The sequence below is a fragment of the Phascolarctos cinereus genome, unplaced genomic scaffold, assembly GCF_003287225.1.
Source record: "Phascolarctos cinereus isolate Bilbo 61053 unplaced genomic scaffold, phaCin_HiC Scaffold_2;HRSCAF=192, whole genome shotgun sequence".
NCBI classification, from domain to species: domain Eukaryota; kingdom Metazoa; phylum Chordata; class Mammalia; order Diprotodontia; family Phascolarctidae; genus Phascolarctos; species Phascolarctos cinereus.
This window is the reverse complement of record NW_027555625.1, coordinates 162,032,325-162,052,462: the sequence shown is the minus strand read 5'-3', so window position 1 is coordinate 162,052,462 and position 20,138 is coordinate 162,032,325. Positions and strand designations below refer to the sequence as shown.

Here is a 20,138-nt window from a genome sequence, read left to right as displayed (position 1 = left end):
GGAATTACACAGAACTTATTCTATATAGTTTGAATTTACCTATTTGAATACATGTTGTATATACCCCTCACCCCAAGGGAAAGGACAGTGTCATTTTTGTCTTATTTTCTCTACTAGCACATAGTAGGTGCTCAATACTGATTAATTAAATTGAATTAATTCCCCTCATTACCATTTTTAAAAGTCACATGTGATAATTATAATTGTGATTGATTATCTAGAGACATGATATATATAACTACAAGCTGAAGACACCGGAAAAATATAAACAGGGAACAAACTTCTATCTTAAAACTTATCCCAGGTGGCACCAGCCCTGAAGTCAGGAGAACCTGAGTTCAAATCTGGCCTCAGACCAAACACTTGACACTTACTAGCTGTGTGACCCTGGGCAAGTCACTTAACCCCAATTGCCTAAAAAAAATAAAAAAGAAAAAAAAAGAAAAAAAAAGTATCCTATTATGCTTTTGAAGGTTCTAAGCTTCTTCACATCCCCAGATGACATTTCTGCCCATTTCCACAAAAAAAAAAATCTAGAACAGAATTTACCAAAGGGAATTGCCATAAAGTAATCACATTATTTCCTGTTTTACCCAGGAAAAGCCAAGTATCAAAGAGAAAGTCATGGGGAAGAGAATGATAAGCAGAATGGTGAAGGGGATAGGCAGAGCAGAGATCATTAGTGATGTCAGAGAAGGAAACATTATGCTAATGAACTTAGTGAGGTGGTTAGTTTTTGAGCTCTTCAATGCCTGACTCTGCGACCTTCTTAGCATTGCCTAAACCAGGGGTGGGGAACCTGTGGTCACATGTGGCCCTCTAGGTCCTCAAGTATGGCCCTTTGACTAAATCCAAACTTCACAGAACAAATCCCCTTAATAAAAGGATTTGTTGTGAAACTTGGACTCAATCAACTCAGTCACGTGGCCCTCTATGTCCTCGGGTGTCTTTTTATTAAGGGGATTTGTTCTGTGAAGTTTGGATTGAGCCAAAGGGCCACACTTGAGGACCTAGAAGGCCACATGTGGCTTTGAGGCTGTAGGTTCCCCACCCCTGGCCTAAACCCTCAGCAGGAATTGATCCTGGGGAGGGGGAGAGTGAGGAGGAATTTAAGGAAGGGAAATAATTACCTCATATTGCAAATACTATGCTTGATGCTATACTTGAGTATCACAGCACAGCACAGAGCATATGAATGAGATAGTTCCAGCAAACTGCTGGTTGAACCTTGGGGCAAAATTAATCAGAGGATTGTAAAGTCTTAAATCCACCCATTTGAAAGTTTGAGGAAAAACAGCTAAAAGTGATTTTTTCTTCTAGAATAAATCTCAAGACCACATATAACATTTTGAGGGTATTTTAGAGTAGTTCAATAGCAATGATAAATACCACTATAATTCTAAATAATAACTCTTCGATCAATACAAACTTCAAATACATATATTTTCAGTGAACTTCAAACATTACTTACTGTCAAAACTCTATTGTCACTGACAGATCATAATTAAGTCTCTGCAGTTCTATTAATGATTCTGTTCCATACACAGACACTATCTTTCAACTCTTCCACTAATTTAAAGAAACTGCCAAAGTTAAGTAATCAGATATGAAAGGATTTATTTTGGCTGTAATTTGCCATTAGATTAATTCACGTAATGCTAACTTTATGGCTTATACTAACGTAAAGCAAATTTCTTAAAACAATAAATTTTATTTTCCCTGACTGCCATTAAAACATGCATCTAGGTCTCCTGAAAACAATTTTCCCAATAGGTTTCCAGAATTAGTAGTTTTGTGGTTTTGCCATTTTCTTTGCAGGTCACTGAAAGCTCTCATTTCCATCAGAAAAACACTGTAACAGAGTAGTATGAAATAAGAAGTTCTGGTTCACGTTAAGTATAGTTTTATTCTGACTACATAGAGTTGTAGGGTTCCATGTTATATGTGGCATAACAAAGCTACAGAGTTGCCACCTTGCCTAATTTTTGTTTTCCTTCTGCAGTGAAAGCAAATTCCTGAGACCAGAATCTCTTTCACTAGCAGCCTCCTACCATATCCACGCCACAGGAATTTTGCTGGGGCCTGGGGAAATTCTGATACTACTTTTATAGTTTCCAGAACTTGGATTCTCTCATTCTTTTGCTCAGGAATTTGCAATTTCAAATAGTCCTCGCCTACAATACTACATCAACATGTGCCACTGTCCAACATATACTATATTACAGCCTGACTTACAACTAGGAGGACAACCTTCCCCTGAACAACAATCCTCAATGGTCACTGAGCCTTAGTACAGAGAACCATTTTTATGTAACCAATTATTAATGTTTTTCTATATTTTTAGCTCTAACCTGCCTCTTTGTGACTTCTCTGTGTTGCTCCTAGTTCCACTATTTGGGGCCAAACAGGACACATCTGATCTCTCTTCCATATGATAGCCCTTCAAATATTTGAAAATGCCTATCATATCTCAGTTCCTTCTCCTCAAAGTTTCTCTTCTTTAATCTGAGATTTCAAGCTGTGTAAACAAAGTAAGTCCTCTATTTTATCACATCTGTTGTTCAAAACTATTAATTGAATAGATGCAATATGTTAATAGTAGAAAAACTAGAACACGATGTTAGGAGATTTAAGTTCTAGTCTCTATTCTGCTGTTTAGCTGTGTGAGTTTAACATAGTCCCCTTACTCCTTGAGCCTTAGTTTTCTCATTTGAAAAGAGGTGGCTAGATTTGATTATCCTTTAATAGCTCTAAAATTCTATAAGGCAATGAGTCTGAAAGACAGCTACAGTAGTACATTTTATGTTTTAATTTACGTGTATGTGTGGGTGTGTGACAGCCCCCTACTTCTGTAAGCTCCATGATAGCAGATAGTGCTTTATCTGAACTTTGTAGTTTAGATATCACCTAATATTTAGTAGTGTTTAGCATATAGTAGGTGCTCAATAAATGTTTGCTGAAGTGAATTTTATGCTTTCCAAAATAAAACAACATATATTGAAATGATACACATTTGTTTTGCAAACCTTTACATGCAAAGTGTTATAAAAAAGAACTGTATTATTATTATTATTGCAAGATTTACAATTAAAGAACTAATTAAAATTAAAATATAATCTGGTACTTTGTCAAATGGTAATTGATAAATGATTTTATAACAAGTATCACTTAAATCCATTAATGCTTCAATTCAATATATAGTAATAGAGTCTCTGCTATGTGATCAACACTCTACCTGACATTGTGCAGAATATCAAAAGAAGCATAAGGTAAGTCTCAAGCCTCACAGCTATTAACACAAGATGTTATATTGCTGCATCAAAATGACTGATAGAGATTAAGACACATAATAAGAATTCAGAGAATGACAAAATCAACATAGGTTGGAAAAGTCAGAGAACCTCATAAAGGAGGGTATTGTTGAAAGATAGTATTTGGATATGCAGAGAGCTGGTCATTGTGGCAGAGAATAGCATGAAGAAAGGAAAAAAGGCAGGAATGAACATGTGAAAGGCCCTTGGGTTCACACTATATGAAGAGACTGGATGAAGCTATTGGTAAAATTTAAGGTGGGTGTGGAAGGGAGACAAATAAGAGCAGTCATCAAATATGTGAAGGGATTTTATGCAAAAAAAGAAGAACCAAACTTGTTCTTGGCTCCAGGGGCCCAGCTAGGAATAAGTGTTAGAAGTTTCAAAGAGGCAAATTTAGGGTCTGCTAAGGAAAAAATTCCCAACAATGAGAGCTGCCCAAAACCAAAATGGGCTTCTTTAGGTGATCAGGGGTTCTCTTGCACTGAATATTTTCAAACCCAAGCTGAACGACTACTTGTCAGCCACGCTATATAGGGGAGTTGGTTTGTTTGTTTGTTTGTTTTGCTTGCTTGTTTTTAGGAAGGTGAATACACTCTTACTAGATGGGCAAGAAGAAAAGCCTGAAGGCAAGGAAAAAATTATTTTAACTGTGTTTACCTTCTTCATGGTATCATCATTTTAAGGCAGTAATCTTTCTATTACAAAAGAAAACATAAGACATTTATATAGCCTTGCTTTTATCTGATTTCTAAGTTGATACAATACCATTTAGTCAATTATCAAATGTATGGCTTAACTTGTTTTTTCCTGGTATGCTCATAAAAAAAGAAATAATACATTTTCCCTCCAAGGCTACTATCAGATTTACAACAATGGCCCAATTTGGGAGACAATTTCAGAGATAGAGAAGAAAATTTCTTTAAAATTGGGAAATTCTGACCTAATAGTTGTATTCCTGCAGCAGAAAAGTGAAGACATTCTCCAAAATAAAAGTTCAATATCCAACAGCTATCTGTAAAACACCATTTTTAACTTGGGTCTCCAACACCACTCTTTGGCTTCAACAAGAGGCTCTTGACAGCCAAAGATAAAGAGACCTGAGTTTTTAGACTAATTCTGTTATTAATTAATTTTATCATTTGGGAGGCTCACTTAACCTTTCTGTTCCTGTTTTCTTATTCATAAAAATAGGAAGTTGAATGAAATGAGATCTATGATTCAGATGTTCTTTCTACTAAGCCACTATAATGTTCTATTTACAATTGAGAATTAGGAATAACAACCCAAAATAAATCATGATCAAAGATTCAGAAAGCTTTAAATTGATGTCTGAATCCATGGAGTCTATATGCCAGATATGCTCTACCCATGCTTCACTTTACTCCCTACCTCTTGGTCATTTTTCTGGAAATCTCACCAATTATGAAGACGAGCCCCTATACCTTGGAGTTTGTAACCATTTCATCTCTGTAACTTTAGCCCTGGAGCCCTACTATCCTGATTGGCAACCCTTACTTACTTTATTTCAGACTATTATTCTAGAATTGGCTACTGTCATGAGACTCAGAAAGGAATGTTATTTTGAAAAGCAGTGACCACTAAGGCCTCATGAAGAACAACAGGTCATAACATACCAATCTCATTATCTTTTTGACAGGATTACAAGATAGATAGATTGGGAAATGAAATAGCTAAAGTAAAGTTAAGATTGCAACGCATTTGACAAAGTCTTTCATAAAATCCTTGGGTAAAATATGGATAGATGTCTTAGACTAGATATGTACGGTTTAATGAATTCAGAACTGTTGGAATGACAGACCAATTAGTAGCCATTAACTGGTCAATGTGAACCTAGAGCAAGGTCTCTAAAGGAGTAGCACAGAAATAGGAATATGCCTCTGGTACTGTATGGTTCAATATTTTAATCAGTGTCTTAACTGAAGGACCTGAATGGCCTTATCAGATTTTCACAGGGTAGAATATCTCCCACATTCTGGACCAGCATCTTAGCTGTCCCTCCCATTTTCATGTTATTTAAAAATCTGATATGTACACATATGAAAAGTTATCTACCAGACCTTCCCAGTCCTGTAACGTTCAATATAAAGTCTTACATTTGGTAAAAACAACAATGGCACGAGGACAGGACTGGGGAGGTCTGGTAGGCATCATTTTGGGTGAAAAGATCTAAAGGTTTAGATGACAGCAAGATCCATAGGAATTAAGCATGGAATGACAACCATAGAACCCAAAAAAGTTAATCCTAAGGCTGTGTCATTAGAAATTTATTATTCCGGAATGAGGGAGCAGTTAAGGCCTTCTGTACACTAACCTGCCTGGTCAAAGCACATGTGGAGTATTATATTTAGTTCTACCTTTGAAGAGGGACACCAACCAACTGGGGAGATGTATGAGAAGGTGACCAGGATGGTGAAAGTATTAGAAATTATAGAGGATAGACTGAAACAACTAGGGATGTTTAGCCTAAAGAAGAGTCAAGAAGTACATAATTTAGGTATTTGAAGGGCTGCCATATACAAGAGATATTTGAGGGTAGAACCAGGAACAAGAGGTAGAAGGGGCTGCTGCAAGAATATGAATGGTGACCACTTATTAGGGATATCGATGATGGTGATGATGGTGGTGATGGTGGTGCTGGGTGATCATGCATAGGTTGCTGTAAATGACCTCTGAGGTCCCTTCTAATCCATCAATTTTGCGGGGTAAAAAGTGCTAGACATAAAAGTTCTGGCCCTCATTAGCATTTGACTAAAATACCCAAAGCAATTTGAGAAAATAAGATAGAGAGGAAGAGAGAAATGGTCTAAATTATGGATACAGAGGGAGGGGTTAGTATTCTAGAAATACAGTCATCTTGTTTATGAAAATGTTGGAAAGTAAAGTAAGATGGACATAAAATAGCATCTACCTGAATGTTCAGAAAAAAAGGAGATCAATGAGGATGGAGTAGTCAAAAGACCTCATGGAGGCGACAGGGATTTGAGTTGGGTCTTGATGGGAGGGAAGGGGTAAAGAGAAGATTCCAGGTATAGGGGACGGTACAGAGCTAGTAGTGCATGGAACGGCTATGTCTTTGTGATTAAGACAGAATAAGTAAAGGACTAACACAAAAATAAGAAAAGGAGGCTTCCCTGCTCACTGTTCCTCCGACTCAATAGCTATGAAGAAAAGCCCTGGTGAGATGACAGTAATGCAACTTTTCAAGTGGTTGAGCATCTACCTGCATAAATGAGTGGAACAGCTGGATTAGAGCAGCAGGCACAGGGCAGGGAAAGGTGACAGAATATTACCTTGCAAACCCCTTGTGGACTCACTACCTATTTGATCTCTGCTTACATGAATCTTCTATTTTCATACCACCTACCAGCTCAAATAACCAGGTCAATCAGCATACTAGGTTATGGATCAGGCTTTGAGGACTACCAAAAAAAAAAAATCAGCAGCTGCATGGTAGCCAGGGTGCATTAGGACAGAACTGTCACACTGCTCTCCCATGCTGTCAGCCTATGTTACACCTTCATTGGAAAATCATCCCCACTGACGCTGGAATGTTGCTTCTGCTATTACAGAGCCCTAATGCTAAACATCAAGGTAGTGAGAGAGGCTGACAAGAGACTGGAACATCAAGTTGAAGCCCACACTATGTTCTTATGTCACACAGCACGGCACCAGGTAAGAGCATGATCTCTACTTTTCAAATGTCCTAGCTATAGTAGCTTTGAGTATGCATTTTAGTTACCTAGTCTAACCCCAGGAGTTTTCTTACAAAACCACTCACACATCTCTCTGTAAGAAATAGCTACATTCGAGAGTTAGAGAGAAGGTTTCAACCTTTAAACTAACAGACTTACCAAAATTTGGCTGGGAATTCACAGAAAAATCTGGAACATAGAAACTTCCCCCACACAAATATCCTCAAGGCAGTAAGACATCTCAGGGCTTGACTAAGAGCCTCCCCTCTGTTCCCTTGTACTCTTCGCAGCCATTTCTCTGTCACCAGGAAAGACTGAACACTGGGGTTGCATGGCTCCACTATCTGGTGCCTCTTTTATAGTACCCCTACCATCTTGTTCCCCCTAGTTCCAGAGAACGAGGATTGTCTACATTAAAATTTAGTCTTTCTAGCTAATGGTACCTATAACTGTTTATATAAAGAATGGACAGAAAACATTTCATCTGCGGCGCTTTGGAATAAGAAACTGTTTCAAATAAAACATGAGTGAGATTCTCACGACAGATAAAATGCCTTTGAATATATTACTCTGATAAATCTCATCTTCAGGGCAAAAAAATCACATTCTCACGGGTATGAAAGAGTGGGTTAAGTTCTGTAAATTGACCAATTCGCTCCTGAAGACTTAATAAATGAAGTGAAAACTCCCCAAATGGAAAACTACTATTAGCACTAAAAGTACTAAAATTTCAAGAAAAATTAATATATAAATTTAATATGAGGCAAGGGGTGGCCAAGAAAGACAAAATAGCCAAGATTAGGCAATTTTATCAATATACCATATGCCTCAACCCACCTCTCCATTTCAGATTTCTGGAGGCCATGAGACTCTAAGAAAAATACTTCTCAAGTATACTTGTCAGGTTTGAGGAAAACTAACTCCAGCTTGTGCTTAAAGGAATAAAGAGCATTTCTGACCACTGAAATAGGCCTTCTAGAGATAAAACCTTTTCCCCATTGTAACAACTCTTTAGTTCTTACCTTTCTCGGTCCTGCTCTAAGGCTTTTTGCTCAGATTCTAGACTAGCCCTGAGACCTGACTGCTCACTATTATTGCTGAGAGTGGCCAGCTTTTGCTTCTGCTCTTCAATCTCCACATCTAGAGTAGAGCGTCGCTGGAGTGCAGTATGTCTCTTTTCCAGTTTAGCAACAGCCTGTTCCAGCGCCTCTCTCTGTTGCTTTTCCCTCGATTCAAGAATTTCTTTTTCCTTTTTCCTGACTTTCTCCTCCTGACGAGCAATGTTGGCAGTGAATTCAAATGTGGCTTGGAGCTTCTGCAGCTGGCTGGCATTGGCTCTGTATTGGGCAAGCTGTTCCTCTTTTTCTTCCCTTTCTTTCTCAACTTGATAAAGTGTGTTGTCTAAGCCGAGAAGGCCTCTGTCAAGGATTTCAAAAGCTCTTTGCTTCTCTTCCAACAAAACTGGCAAATGAGTCTGTGTGAGGTACTGAAGCTGACGTTTTTTATACTGCAGTCTATATTCTGTTGGCTTTATTTTCTCCAAGTCTTGGGCCACCTGTGTTGCCTTCAAGTGAGTTTCTTCATTTACTTTGAGCAAATTCAAATCTTCAGTGGCACCTGTTAAATGCTCTAGAATTTCCCATTCATCTGCCACCTCTTTTTCAAGAAGATCCCGCTGCTGAACTAGGTCCTTTTCCAAACTAGTCAACTGCGCAAGTTGCTTTCTCTTGAAGTTCAGGAAATTAAGCTGTGCTTTCTCTAATTCTTCACCATCTTCTTCCCCCTCAGATCGGCCTTCTTTAAATTTCAAAAGACATCCTCTGATTTCTTCAAGGTCCCTAATCTCTTCTTCCAGCCGTTGGACATCGCCACGCTTTAGGAGTTGTATCATATCTTGTTTTTCCCTGACTTCTTCTTCGAGATGGGCAACAAGCATCAGCTGCTCTTTTTCCTGTTCTTCAAGTCTCTTTTTTTCTAGTTCAAGCTTGGCACGTTGCTCATCTTTTTCTTTTTTAAGTCTGTCAAGTTCTTGGAATATCTGTATCTTCTCTGCCTTTTCATTGTTATGGAGCTCTTGTAGCCGCTGGAGTTCTTCCTTGACCTTGAGAAAGCTCTCTTCTTCTTGCCTTTTCTTCTGAAGCTCTATCTCCTGCTGCTCTCTGAGCCGTTCCTCTTCAAATTTTTCTTTTTCAGCTAGCAGATCTTTCAGCCGATTCTCAATATGAAAGCTACGGCGTTTCAAGCTCTCCTCCTGTTTCCGGATCTGTCGTTGTACTATTTCCGTTTCCTTGCGTTGTGACTCCACTTCTTGTTGCATTCGTTCTAATTTTGCTTTGTCTGATTTTTGTTTTTCTTCCATTTCTTCAATGAGTTTCCTAAAAATCAAAACATGAACAAGTTACTGGCCAAAGTGTTAAATATTTGCTCTTATTTCCCGTAGTAAGTATTTTTCCAAAATACAGGAGGCTCTTAACACCCACCATTTTAAAAAGGAACTGCTATTAAAAACAAAAACTATATAACAATTGCGTATTTTCCTCATTTAAAGAATGTTACTTCTATTTAATTCTTATATTGTCATGTGCCATTAATAACATCATTAGGAGCGAAAAGCCTCTGAGCTTAGGAGTCATATAAAATTCAAACGACAATCATTATGTTCAACCCAACAATAAAAATCCTTGGAAGTGACAGTTCTGAAAACATCAAATATAAGTGCCTACAGTGACTCATTCTAATTTGGGACAAAGACTAAAACCAAGAAAATCTACAGTTCTGTTCATTTATTTTTCTTTTCTGCATATAATTAAGCATTTCACTACTTATTTAGAACTAGTCAGGAATAGCAAATTACCTCATGTACATTATGAGAATGATAGAAGCTTGTTACTCTGTACTCCAGAAGTACCCAGTAACTAGAAAATTAGAAAAGCTTCCCCATTTGTAAAAATACTAAAACTAAGTTGTGGTTATAATGCACTTCTATTTGATGAAAATTAATCACCATTTTATGCAAAATCACAAAGGGAAGCTTAGGGTTAGGATTGTCTCTGAAACAGTAGTATAGTTACCTACAAGGATATTTATATATGGCTTTGGTTTCCTGAGTACAAAAACATCTATCCCATAAGAAGCTAAAAGGTAAGAGAGTTAATGGATTATGTAGGAGATGATTATCCTATTTGCGGAGTATCCACAGTTTGATAATCTCTAAAGCACTTTCCCCCATGGACTTGTGAAGATCATATGAAATAATGTTTGCAAAATGTTTTTTTAAATCTTAAAGCACTATATAAATGTCCACTACCATCATCATCATCATCATCATCATCATCATCATCATCATCATCATCATCATCCTGATTCCCCTGGAGTACTGTCCTTTGCAGTCTGATCTTGGTTTATTAAAAAAGAAGACAAAACTTTTATTCATCCACTTGGTTAACAGGAAACAGCCTGGGGAAAAAATCTGATGGGACAGAAAGCAATCTTATTTAAAAGGAGAAATAACAAATTATTCAAGTATCTCCTTTAGCCACTTTCTCCTCTATTATACTTCCTACATTAACCATGTTTTGGTTTCTTAAATAAACACAAAAGTAAATATCTTAGTAATCGGACAGTGGGATCATAGGTCTGGAGCTGGAAAGGACCTCAGAGGCCTCCATATTTAAAGAACAGGCTAAAATAATGAAGTATTGTAAAGAATCCCAGGTCAGCAGCTTTAGGATCAAGAAAAACAAGCATTTTTAGAAGAGTTATGGAAACAGATGTCCTAAAACTCAAAATACAAATTAAGTCATCTATATGACCGTAATAAAAAAAAATACAAACCTAAAAACTATAGAAGTGATAGAATTCATGTACATCTTACCTTTTATTTTCTAATTTTTCCAGTTCCTCACGCTGTTGCCTCTCAAATTCAAGCCTAATAAAATCAAATATAAATGAATCACTTTGGGGTAACATTTCTCTACTTTGCTCTCTCTATGCACATATGTTCAGACACGTGCAAACACACATATACAAGCATTTACATATATTTCTATTAAAATGTCAGTTTTAAAAGTGTTGTTTTTAATTATAATTTATTAGTAAGTATTTAAAGGTTTTATTTGTTCTACAGCAATTGAAAGAAATATTCCTTTGCTACAGTTAGAAATAAAATGACTTGTTCCTGGATGCTTGTATTCAACTTGAATTGTAAATAATTTTCTTGAGAAAAACATAGTATTTAATTATATTAGAGTTAAACAAGACTTCTAAATGATAAGTACTGTTACTGCAAGTCTACATGTCTACTACATGCAGATGCAGTCACCAATAAATAGAAATTAAGTTTCTCTACCTTAAACAGATTGGTCCTTTAACAGGAAAAAGACTGCTAGAGGAGGTAGACAGAAAGCAAAGTGATGAAAGGAATTAATAGGGAAGAAAATCATCAAGAGAAAAGCAGTCAGATACTTTAATGCCAACAGTCATGCACAAAATGAAATTGCTTTTTCAAAACTAATGCTTGGAGATAATTTATTGATAAGACTGAAAAAAATAAGTTAAAATCTGTTAGGCTTACATACTTTAAATGACAGTATAACTCCAGTTTAAATAATAATGCTATTAACAATAGATCATTTATTAATTTTTACTATTTTCCTCAGAATTAGCAGTACATATAACAAATGCAATGATTCAATGTTATCTATAGCTCAAATAAATGGGTCACATAGCATACAGTAGCCATTAGTGCTTTATCTATTATATAACACAGTATTTAACCAAGTATTTACAGAGATAGAAAAGGAGCTGAGATCATTATTTCTAATTCCACTGCTTTACAGATGAGGAAACTGAGGTTAAGAGAGATGATGTGATTGGCCAAAGGTCATACAAACAGTTGAGTGATTTAGGACTAGTATCAGAGTTCCTGATACTCTTTTTCATCACACTACAAATTGAAAACATAAATGATGAGCTCAATATGAAAATAAAATTTCAATTCAACAAGCATTTTTTAAGTGCCTACCACATATAAGAAGGTACCAGGGATACTGAGATAGGGCACGTGGGAAACACATGGAACTTGACATTGAGAAGCCATGGTTCACTTATGATGCTCTTATGGGATTCTAATATGAGGCAGCATTTAATAAAACTGCTTCACATATATTAAATCCTCTTTCCACCTCTCTAGTGTACCTTTTAAACAGCTGATATTCCTAAAGAGATCATGTCATTTTCTGACTCAAAATGATCCTATTGAAAAAAAAGGAAAAAACTCTTCTGATAATTAAAGCCCTTCATCATCTGAGTCCAGTCTTCTCATCTAGCCTGTTTACACCTTAGCCCTTCCAATCTGTTGTTCTTTATCCACCACATTCCATTTCCTGTCACCTTGCTGTCCTATAAATCTGGCTGGCTGTCCCAAAAACTGAAATGTGTTATCTCCTCATCTCCACTCCTTAGCTCCCTTCAAAACTCAAAAGGCCATGTTGGTACTTTTACTGATCCCTTCCCTACTCCTTCCCGAACCCCCTCCCCCAAAACATTACTTTGTATATATTTTGTATTTATTTATATGTGTATGATTTGTCTGTCTGAGAAAGGATATAAGTTCTTTGATGGAAGCGACTGTTTTGTTTTCATCTTTGTATTCCCAGTGCCATAAATAACTAATTGATTGATCCTCATAACCATCCATAGGTTAGCAGCTACTGATATTATCTCTAATTTTCAGATGAGGAAACTGATACTCAGTAAATAACTTGGCTTTGGTTAGGTAGCTAGTATCACAAAGGAGACTTGAACCCAGATCTTCATTGATTTTAACTCCAGCACTTCCTTTCAATATATTATATGTTCCCTTTATAGTCCTGAGTCTTTCAGTCTCTGTTTAATCTGAAAAATGGAGGGGAGATTGTGAACTGGACACCCCCTAAGATTTCTTTCAGCTCTAAAATATATATACACACATACCATTTACTTATTACTTTGCCTCGTGCCAAGATTAAGAAACTTCATGGATTTTTTTTAAAGGACTCTTTATTTTTGAAGGAAATCCAAGCATTTAATTTATAAGCCTTTAATGTATAAGAACAATAAACGTTAGGATTTAGATATTACTTTAAGGTTTTTAAAGCATGTTACATATTTTAATCTCATTGATTCTCACAACAACCCCAAGAGGTAGGATATAGACAAGATGATAGACATTTATATTTTATAAAGCACTAAGAAATCTCAAGATACTCAGAAGTCCTTATAGGGATGGATACTGAAAAGCACATCCCTGGACTCCTCCATGCTTACAAAAGCACAGGATCATAGATTTAGATCTGAAAGAGAAATTAGAGGTCACCTAAAAATGAACTGAAGCCCAGGGAGGTGAAAAGAATCCCCCACCATGAGATATTTAGCACGTGACAGAGCTGTCATTTGAGTCCATGTTCTCTGACTCAGTATACCATGACAGGATTGATTCCTATAGTAGGAACTGTACTGGATATGATTTCAGGCCACTATTTATAAAGGGAAAAGTATTCATCATCTACTAGGAAAATTAACTGATAGCATATTGAATTTCTTTCAAAAATAAAGAGTCCTTTAAAAAAAATCCATGAGGTTTCTCAATCTTGGCACAATGCAAAGTAATAAGTAAATGGTATGGAGAAGAAGTCATAATCTTGTGGTTAGAGATGACAATCCAGCACAAAGCAATATGAAGTTGTTGCCATTGGTGAATGATTTCTCTCAACAAGAACATGCTACTTATCTAATGATCCAGCTTTTTCACAAGCAGAAATATGTGAAAAGATAAACTTAATTATATTCTTAGAAACAAATCATGGTGTTATCTTTCAATACCGAAGAAAGAAGGTAAATGATAAACATAAATTAGCATAGCTTTCTACCTAGGTCCTTTAATTTTTATTTGAACCTCATAACTACTGCTAGGCAGGTATTATTAGTTTTGTTTTGGGGTATGTGTGTGCATGTGTGTCCGTGTTTGAGGAAGTGGAAATTCTATCCAGTGATTCCAAGGCAGAACTAATCTGCAATTTATATTTTTAGAGCTGCCTGAGGTACTAGGAAGTAAAGTGACTTGGCCATGGTCACATAGCTAGTCCATGTCAGAGACAGGGCATGGACCCAGAGATTCCACTACGTCATGCTATACTTTAATCTTTTTTATTATCCACAGTTTACTAATTAATTAACTGCACCTCAGTTGATTTAAATGACTTACTCAAGGTCACAAACAACAAATCCAGACAGAAATCTATGCCTTCCAATGCCTTAAAGTCCAATGCACTTTCTACTACAAAATGGCATTGCATAACATATATTTTCAGACTCCAAAAAGTAACTTAAAATGAAATATATTTTCTTAGAAATAGCCTTTCCTATTGCAGTTAAGACAACTTTGAGTTATCACTAAACATCTTATACCTTATTCTCTTTTTTCAACACTAGAAGTGAGAATGCAAATTTCTCATTTCATATCACTAAATCAAAAGTAGAGGTGGTAATTTAAAAAAAAACAGTTCTAAACAAAATGTAAATATAAACAATTAGGTCCTAGGTCTTGCCTTTGTGAGGATTTCTGACTCTGGTGAAGACCAGAGTCCAAGATAAAAGAACAGTTAAACATACAAAGTCACACAGAAGTCAAAGCCAAGGATCCACTACGCATTAGGTAGACAACAAAAAGAGCATATTACAACAGAAAACAGATTTTCTTAGCAGGTCTCTTTCCATTCTGCTTTTCTTGACAGTATTGTGGCTTACTACAAAAGACACTATCCGAGTATTAGAAGTAGTTATCCATATGTATTGCTATGAGTAAAAGTTCATTTTCCAGTAGCTTTGTAAAAGCAACTCATCTCTAGAGAATCTAATTCAGGGATTCTTAACCTGTTCATTGACTTGATTTTGTGGTGGTGGTTGTTTCCTCTGAAATCCTATGAATTTTATTTTATGCATTTAACAATATCATTTTGAGGAGTCTACAGGCTTCACTGTATTGTCCAAGGAGTCTGTGACACAAAAAAATATAAGAAAATGAGCTGAATTTAAATACCAAAGTCACTTATCCTATTACAATCCAAAAAATCTACCTTTGGGAGATGGCCTAACCTCAATAGTACAATATGGGAAGATTTACCATTCATTCAACTAAAAAAGATTTAGTATAAGTATTAAAGTTACACAACATGTTGTTATCGTTCAGTTGTTTCAGTCATGTCTGACTCTCTATGACCCCATTTTGGGGTTTTCTTGGCAAAGATACTGAAGTGATTTGTCATTCATTTCCTTCTCCAGCTCACTTTATAGATGAGGAAACTGAGTCAAATGGGGTTAGGTGACTTGTCCAGGGTCACACAGCTATTAAGTGTCTGAGGCTGGATTTGAAATCAGGAAGATTCATCTTCCTGACTTCAAGCCCAGCCAGCCTCAGTTTCTTCAACTGTAAAATGGAGATAATAATAGCATCTACCCTTGAGGGTTACTGTGAGGATCAAATGAGATAATATTTGTAAAGCATTTAGCCCAGTGCCTGGCACATAGCAGGTGCTATATACTTATTCCCCCTCCCTTTCCCCTATAGCTATAGCTACCTATTGTCAAGAGTCACACAATTAAAAAAAAAACAGTCAGGTCTTCATGACTATAGATCCAGTACTGTATCTACCATGCCAATTCACTACTACTACTACTACTACTACTACTACTGTGTGACCATCAGTTAATCTCTATGTACCTTAGTTTCCTCATCAGTAAACTGAGCAGGCTAAAGAAACTAAGGTCTTTCTACCTTTCAATCTCTAATTATTCCTTAGGAACCCACTCAGTAAATGTTGCTGATTGAAATTTTGGAATCCATGCCTTTACCCAGGCACCATCAACTGGTCCTTTATAATCTCCAGGAGCTGGAAGCCAGGAGAAATAAAGAAAAATCAGCACAAAATCTAGTCAGGCTTCTACATTATTGAGTATTTCTTTGTGACTAGTACCACATTACGTGACTTTCCTCAAATGGCTCCAACCTTGATCCCCTCTCTGGCTTATGTTATGAACTTTATCAACCCTTTAGTACTCAGTGCATGGCCTTTCCTCTATCTTGGTTCTTCATAGGGCAGTTCAGCAATTATGAGACTCCTCCCACCTCCCTGGGCAGGATGACATATTAACTAGGAAAATAACACAGGACCATGGGATCAGAGATTCAGAGCTGGGAATGACATCAGAGGTCATATGCTTCAGTCTCCTAATTTTATAGATGAGGAAGGTTAGAGCTCATAAATAATCCTTCCACCATAGTGTTGGTCATGCCTTCATTAGGGTAGGCCTCTGAATTACATGAAATACAATGAAGAGTGTCCAGAGAAGGACAATAAAAGAAAGACTTTGAACAAAGAAATCATAAGAATAAAAGTCAAAGAGGAAGGGAATCCTCTAATGTCAAGCTCATGCCTATAATAATAGTGATCTTTTAAAGACACATGATTTCTTTGGGACAGGGAACTTCAGGACCAGGCAGTTCACTGTATCAATACCATTCAGCATCTTCCTTACAACTTATAGTCTGAGAGAACTTCCTACAGCACTGAGAGTGACTTCTGTGGACAGAACTATATCTAGAAGGGACCCGAGAGGGAAGCTCATTTAACTCTCTCACTTGATATATGAGGAAACTGAGGTCCAGTGAGTTTAAGTGACTTGCTCATGGTAGACAGTAAGCATCAGAGGTAGTTTGAATCCACCTTTCCTGACTCCCAGGCCAAATTTCTGTCCATTATGTCATAACTGCCTCTCGTCTTAGATTTATATAGTTTTTTACAACATTTTCATACACATTATTTCATTTGACCCCTAATTTAAAAGCTATTTTACATCTATGACCTCATTTTATCTTTGTAACAATCCCATGAGAAATGGTGCTAACGTACTATCATCTTTGTTTTACAAATGTGGAAACTAAAGTTAATAAAGATTCAGTGACTTAGTCATACATCTAGTTAGCAGTGGATCTAGAACTGGAGTCTAGAAGATTCCCAGTTCAGGATAATTTCTACTAATTTAACATAGCATTTACCTGGAATCACCTCATTTATGTACATACAGTGTCTTTCCTCTTAGTTCCCTATGGAATAAAAGCTTCTTCAGGGTGAGGACTATTTTGCTTTTGTTTTTTTTTCTTTAGCATGATGTCTTGCACATAACAAGTAGATGTTGTTAAAATGAATTCTATTCTTAAGAATAAAATTGAGGAGACATCTTCTAATTCAAATTTTTCCATGTTTATTTAGTAACAATAACTGGCATTTGAACCCAAAAGGTAGGTCATGAACATATTATTACTGTTTAATTAATTTAATTTGATATTTTTTATTCTTACATTGCCTAAATTTCCCCTTATGCTCCGAAAATAAAAAAATTATTTCCTCTGCTTTACTGAGGAGGCTGAGGCTTGAAGTAAATAAATGACTTATCTAAGGTCACATATCAAAGTAGCAGAGCTGAATCCAAGTTTTTTTGACCTGAAGTCAAGCCTTTTATTAATTATAAAAAGCATTCTACAGCTGCCTGGAATCAAAGTCCTGAACTAAGATGTTCAGTTGAGGTTTCCCAACATAAGAGTTCTAGTCTTTTATTTAGAAGTCAAGAACTGTGCGTTTTAATCTATTATTTTAAGTCCCTAAAATATTTTGGGCACTCAAATGTCAATGAGCCCAAAATTAAATTGGGGACTGTGTATTGTTTTTCCATAGGCCAATATCGAAATCTATACTAAGAAAAATTATTCTACAGCAACAACAAAAACTGAAGTGCAGAATTTTACAAGTCACATTTACACATTTTTACTCTTTTCATATTGTATGTGTGAAAGACAATATGCTAATATGCTCAGCCAGTCAACACTTTTAATGTGTGTCTCTCTCTTATTACACAATGCTATGAAAATTACTAGAGGCTGAGAGAGGCTTCTCTCCTCATTTTGCTAGCTCTTTTACTTCCTGCACAGCTTTGTCAGTTCCTTTGTTATGTAGATTTTAAAACTAATGCTAGATCTTCCATTTCCCTTATCATCTCATTGATGTCCTTTTTTCCATTAACTCCTTCCCTTTTGCCCTTCATTAAAAGAAAAGGTAGAAAAACAAACCCAGAGAATTAAAAACAGCTAAACAATGAAGTCCATCAAAGGCAAAGAAATAATTCAGAGTGTAGTTGACAGGATAACATTGTCATTTTGTGCCTAATCTAGCTAGATGAGGTCTTCCTCACCCAAGTAATGAGGACTCTTTCTTTTATGCTAAATATGTCCCCTAACAATGGCCATATAGCTATGAACCCTCCAAAAACCTCAAAGGCCACTTAGTCTAACAGCTCCCTGAATAAGAACTCCTATAATATCCCAGATCCCAGATTACTCAACCTTTGCTAAAACTTTTCCACTGATGGGGGAACCCGCTACTTCCTCAGGGAGCCCACTGTACTTCTATATAGAAATTTTTGAACTGCCAGGAAGTCTGTCCTTCCAACAAAATGAAATCAACCTCTTTTCAGCTTCCACTCACAGTGTCTAATTCTACCTACTGGGATCAAACAGAACAAGTCTAATTACTCTTCCACATACCAGTCCTCTAACAGTTAGAGTCAGCTGTTATGCTTTCCCTAAGCCCTTCACATCTTCTCCAATCCTCATATAATGTGTATTCAAAATTCCACTGCCCTTTTTTGGATGCTTTCCAACTTAAGTACTTTCTAAAACATGACACCTGGAACTGAATTCAGTATCTCAGTTGTGGTTTCAGGTGGGCAGAGTGTCATAAGACTATCACTTCTCTTAATGCTATTCTTTTATCACCCAAGAGTGTATCATAAAAACTATCACTCCTTTGAATTCTTTTATTTTTCTCTTACCATACAACAGTATATACTCCAAGAGTATCCAAGCAGACAAAGTAATTAACACTGTCAAATGCTGCAGAGATCAAGAAGAATGACGAATAAGAAAAAGACTTTCATTTTTACAATTAAGAGATCACAGGTAACTTTGGAGAGGGCAATTTCAGTTGATGTCAGATGTCAGATTACAAAGGATTTAGAAGAGTAAGGAAAGAAATCAGATGCTCTGAGTTTAAATGGCTTTCTCAGGGAGTTTAGCTATGAAGGGGAAGAGAACTATGGGATGATAACTATAGGATAGGAGACAGAAAGAGTGTAAGGTATTTTTTTTTAAAGAATGAGGGAGATATGGGCAAATTTATTCTTATCAGGTAAGAAGCTGGTAGAGAAGCAGATAGAGAAGACAAGAGAAAAAGTGGGGACTGTGAGAAAAACTGCTGCAGAAGAGGGAAAATGATCAAGGGAATATGTAAAGGAGTTGGCCTGGGCAAGGAGAAGGTCCTCTTTGTTTGAGAACAGAGTGAAGGAGAAGACATCAAGGAAACAGTCTAGGTGATATAAAATGAAGAGGAGGGGTAGTGGAGTGAAGTGAAAGGAGTCCTATAGGAGGCTTGAGGAGATTAGAGGAGAGCTCACAATGGGGGGAGTGGAGGAGAGTAAGAATAGAAAAGGGATTTTCTGGAACTTAAATGACATAAAGTATTAGCATCACAATTATTTTGCATTTAAAAAAAAAGAAAAGAAAAACAATAGTGGAACACATTAGATAAGCTAGAATCAGAAATAACTAAACTGGATATCCCGGTGTTAAGTAAACCCAAGAACATAAATTACTTGGGGAAGATTGTTTCCTTAAGTAATTTTAGGGAAGAAAATTAGAAAGTAGTTTAGCAGAAATTAGGTTTAAACATCATTATTCTTGCCTCAAGTTTCACTCCACTCAATTCGTGATTCACACAACTACTGTAATTGTCCTAAAACGTAGTTACGACCAATTCAATGCCTCCCCCTACCACTACATTCAATAAACTCTAGTGACTCTCTCCTATGTCTAGGATTAAATATAAGCTCCTCTGTTTGTAGTTACAGCATGGCCCAGTTCCATACTCAGTTTCCAGCCTTCTTACACAATCATTTCCTTCCACGACTCTACCTGCCACTCGTCCTTCCAAGTATACAGCACTCTATTCTCCCAGCTGTGTGA

General features: G+C 36.5%; 1 protein-coding gene across 4 annotated transcripts in view; it reads right to left on the bottom strand.

Annotated features, from left to right (window-relative positions):
• KIF16B (kinesin family member 16B) overlaps positions 1-20,138 on the bottom strand; it is a 350,941-nt gene that overhangs the window by 113,793 nt on the left and 217,010 nt on the right. For all 4 annotated transcript variants that reach the window (XM_020986360.2, XM_078149707.1, XM_020986316.2 and 1 more), the window contains exons 18-19: positions 10,902-10,955; positions 8,050-9,402 (exon numbers count right to left, since the gene is read on the bottom strand). In XM_020986360.2, coding sequence (XP_020842019.1) covers positions 8,050-9,402; positions 10,902-10,955 — 1,407 coding nt within the window. The remainder of the gene's footprint in view (positions 1-8,049; positions 9,403-10,901; positions 10,956-20,138) is intronic.